General features: G+C 36.9%; 1 protein-coding gene across 1 annotated transcript; it reads right to left on the minus strand.

Annotated features, from left to right (window-relative positions):
• Positions 1-215: 215 nt before the first annotated feature.
• LOC114760706 (pentatricopeptide repeat-containing protein At1g62930, chloroplastic-like) lies at positions 216-1,886 on the minus strand. The gene has a single exon (XM_028949990.1). It carries the CDS (start codon positions 1,884-1,886, stop codon positions 216-218), a length of 1,671 nt encoding a protein of 556 aa, XP_028805823.1.
• Between the last annotated feature and the right edge of the window lie 604 nt (positions 1,887-2,490).

Genomic DNA, 2,490 nt, shown 5'->3' on the forward strand with positions numbered 1-2,490 from the left:
ATATCCACATCTTCCAGTAGTGCTTGGCTGAACAATCTAAGAGCTTCATAGTCTTCATACATTTGAGTGTGGCCATGTATCATCCCGCTCCAAGAGACAACATTCTTTCCAGGCATTTCATCAAACCTTTTCCAAGCAAGTCTTATCCCTCCACACTTGGCATACATGAATATTTGTGGCAAATGAATTTGAGGTGTAGCAGATCTCACCTAGTTTTATTTCTTCAGCACGCCTCTCTCAATCATTCTACTAAGAACTTTAACTGCCTTGTCATTCTCATTGTTTTCAAGAAGATATCCAATAATAACGTTGAGAGTTACGGAATTAGGGAGGCAATTGTTCTCTTCCATTCTATCAAACAAGGCCACGGCTTCATCAAGAAAACCGTCTTTGCAAAGTCCATGAATCATAGCAGTATAGGTACGGACATTTAGTTGGTAACCTTCAGCCAAAAGATACTGAAAAGTGTCCCATGCATCATTTAATCTACCACCTTTGCACAAACCATCAATAAGTATAGTGTAGGTCTTCACATTAGGCCGGAATCCTTGATCAACAATTTGCCTAAATAGTTTAATTGCCTTGTCAAGATGTCCCATTTTGCAAAATGCATCTAACAAGATACTGTAAGTGATGATATCAGGGTGAAGACCCCTCTCATGTATCTCATAAATAATCTCTTGCGCGCAAGAGATTCTTTGTGATTTGAGCAACCCATCAATAACGCAATTATAAGTTAAAACATCAGGAACCAAATTTCTGGAATGCAATTCCTTAAAAAGATCCATCGCTTTATCCACCATTTTCATCTTAAAGCATGCGTTGATCAAAATGCTATAACTAACAATGTCAGGTGCCAAACCATTTTCAATCATCTTGTTAAAAACTTCCTTAGCCTCAATGATATTATTGGTCAAACAATGTCCATCCATCACAGCATTATACGTAACAACATTAGGTCTTTGATCACTCTTCACCATCCTAGCAAATACAGCTTGAGCTTGTACAATCCTTCCATCTTTACATAATGCATCAACTAGGACGTTAAAGGTATAAACATTTGGTTGTATTTCTTTCGATATCATTTCATTGAGTAATTGATTTGCTTGATGCCACTGATCCATGCTACAGAAGCCATGGATTAGACTACTATAAGTAACAACATTTGGAGATATCCCGTGGTTAATCATTTCAAAATAGAGATTGTGTGCATCATTAACTAGTCCTTCTTTACAAAGCGCATCAATGATTGTGCTGTATATAACTATATTGGGCTTAACAAGGTGCCTCCCCATTACTTTAAGCAATTTAAGAGCAGATGTCGTTTTCCCCATTTTACATAGCCCATTTGCTAATGTTCCATAACTAACTTCATTTAACTTCAATCCTTTTGCCATTATGTCATCGTAGAAATCTAGAGCTTTGCCGACATTTTGATTTAAACAGAGTCCTTTTATTAGTGTGGTCAAAACTACAGCGTTTGGTTGATAGCCCATCTTGAAAATTTTCCCCAACAGAGAGAAAGCAAGATCCATCTGACCGACGTGGCAGTGGCAATTGATCAAGATGCTCAGGTTAAATAAATCTGGCACGTAGCCCTTCAACTCGGCTTGTGCAAGAAGTGAGATAACCAGGGGATAATGTCTCATCTTCACTATAGACCCTAAAATCCTATTGATATGTTTTCTAGAGGGAGGGGGCCGCATGTGGAGGAAGTGAGTGACTGTATCAACGGCGTCGCGGATGTTGTTGGGGTTTGGGGAGTGGGAATGAAGATAACATTTGAGAGTGAGGGAACAAGGGAAAGAGAGAAAGAAGGTACAAGTAGCAAAGAGAGGAAATTTGGTGAAGGAGGAGGAGTACCTTGCAGCAGCTGAAGAAAGCATATTTGGGATCAGATTGAACGAGGAGCATCTGCAATGCTTCAATGCTTCTTCAGTTCACCGAATGGAAAACGCACAAAACTTTGCCCAATGAATCAAATCGAAGCCTGAATGGAGTATGCCGCCGAAGCGTGCTGGAAGAAACTTGGGAAAAAGCGCTTTCATATTCGGATCAGATCATATCTGGAACTTTCCTCTAAGATAAGTCCATTTTATAGTGTTTTTCGGATTACCCTTTTTCTTTTTCTTTTTCTTTTTCAATATTTTGGTTGATATTTAATCATCCTATTTAAAATATATGAACAAATACAAGCGCGCGCGCATATGTGTGTATCTATGTTCTAATCATCCTGTTCTTTAATCAAAATATTATAATATATCATTGGCAAAAAAATATGTATACACATTGTAATATTTCCATTGGTAATATGTAGTTCTTGGTAAAAAATTACCAACATATTGTGATTTTGCTAAAAGATATTACTTCCGTTTCTTAATAGAAAAATTAATTTGATTTTTAATTTGGTCTTAAATATAAAACCATAATTTATTTTATCTCTCATATTTATTTATTTTTTTTCAAAATAATCCTTACAGTAGTTGCACA

The sequence above is a fragment of the Neltuma alba genome, unplaced genomic scaffold, assembly GCF_004799145.2.
Source record: "Neltuma alba isolate B1F8T4 unplaced genomic scaffold, ASM479914v2 tig00011013_pilon, whole genome shotgun sequence".
In the NCBI taxonomy this organism is placed as follows: domain Eukaryota; kingdom Viridiplantae; phylum Streptophyta; class Magnoliopsida; order Fabales; family Fabaceae; genus Neltuma; species Neltuma alba.

Coding starts and splice junctions, on each gene's coding strand:
- LOC114760706 (XM_028949990.1), bottom strand. CDS start 1,886: ATGCTTTCTTCAGCTGCTGCAAGGTACTCCTCCTCCTTCACCAAATTT.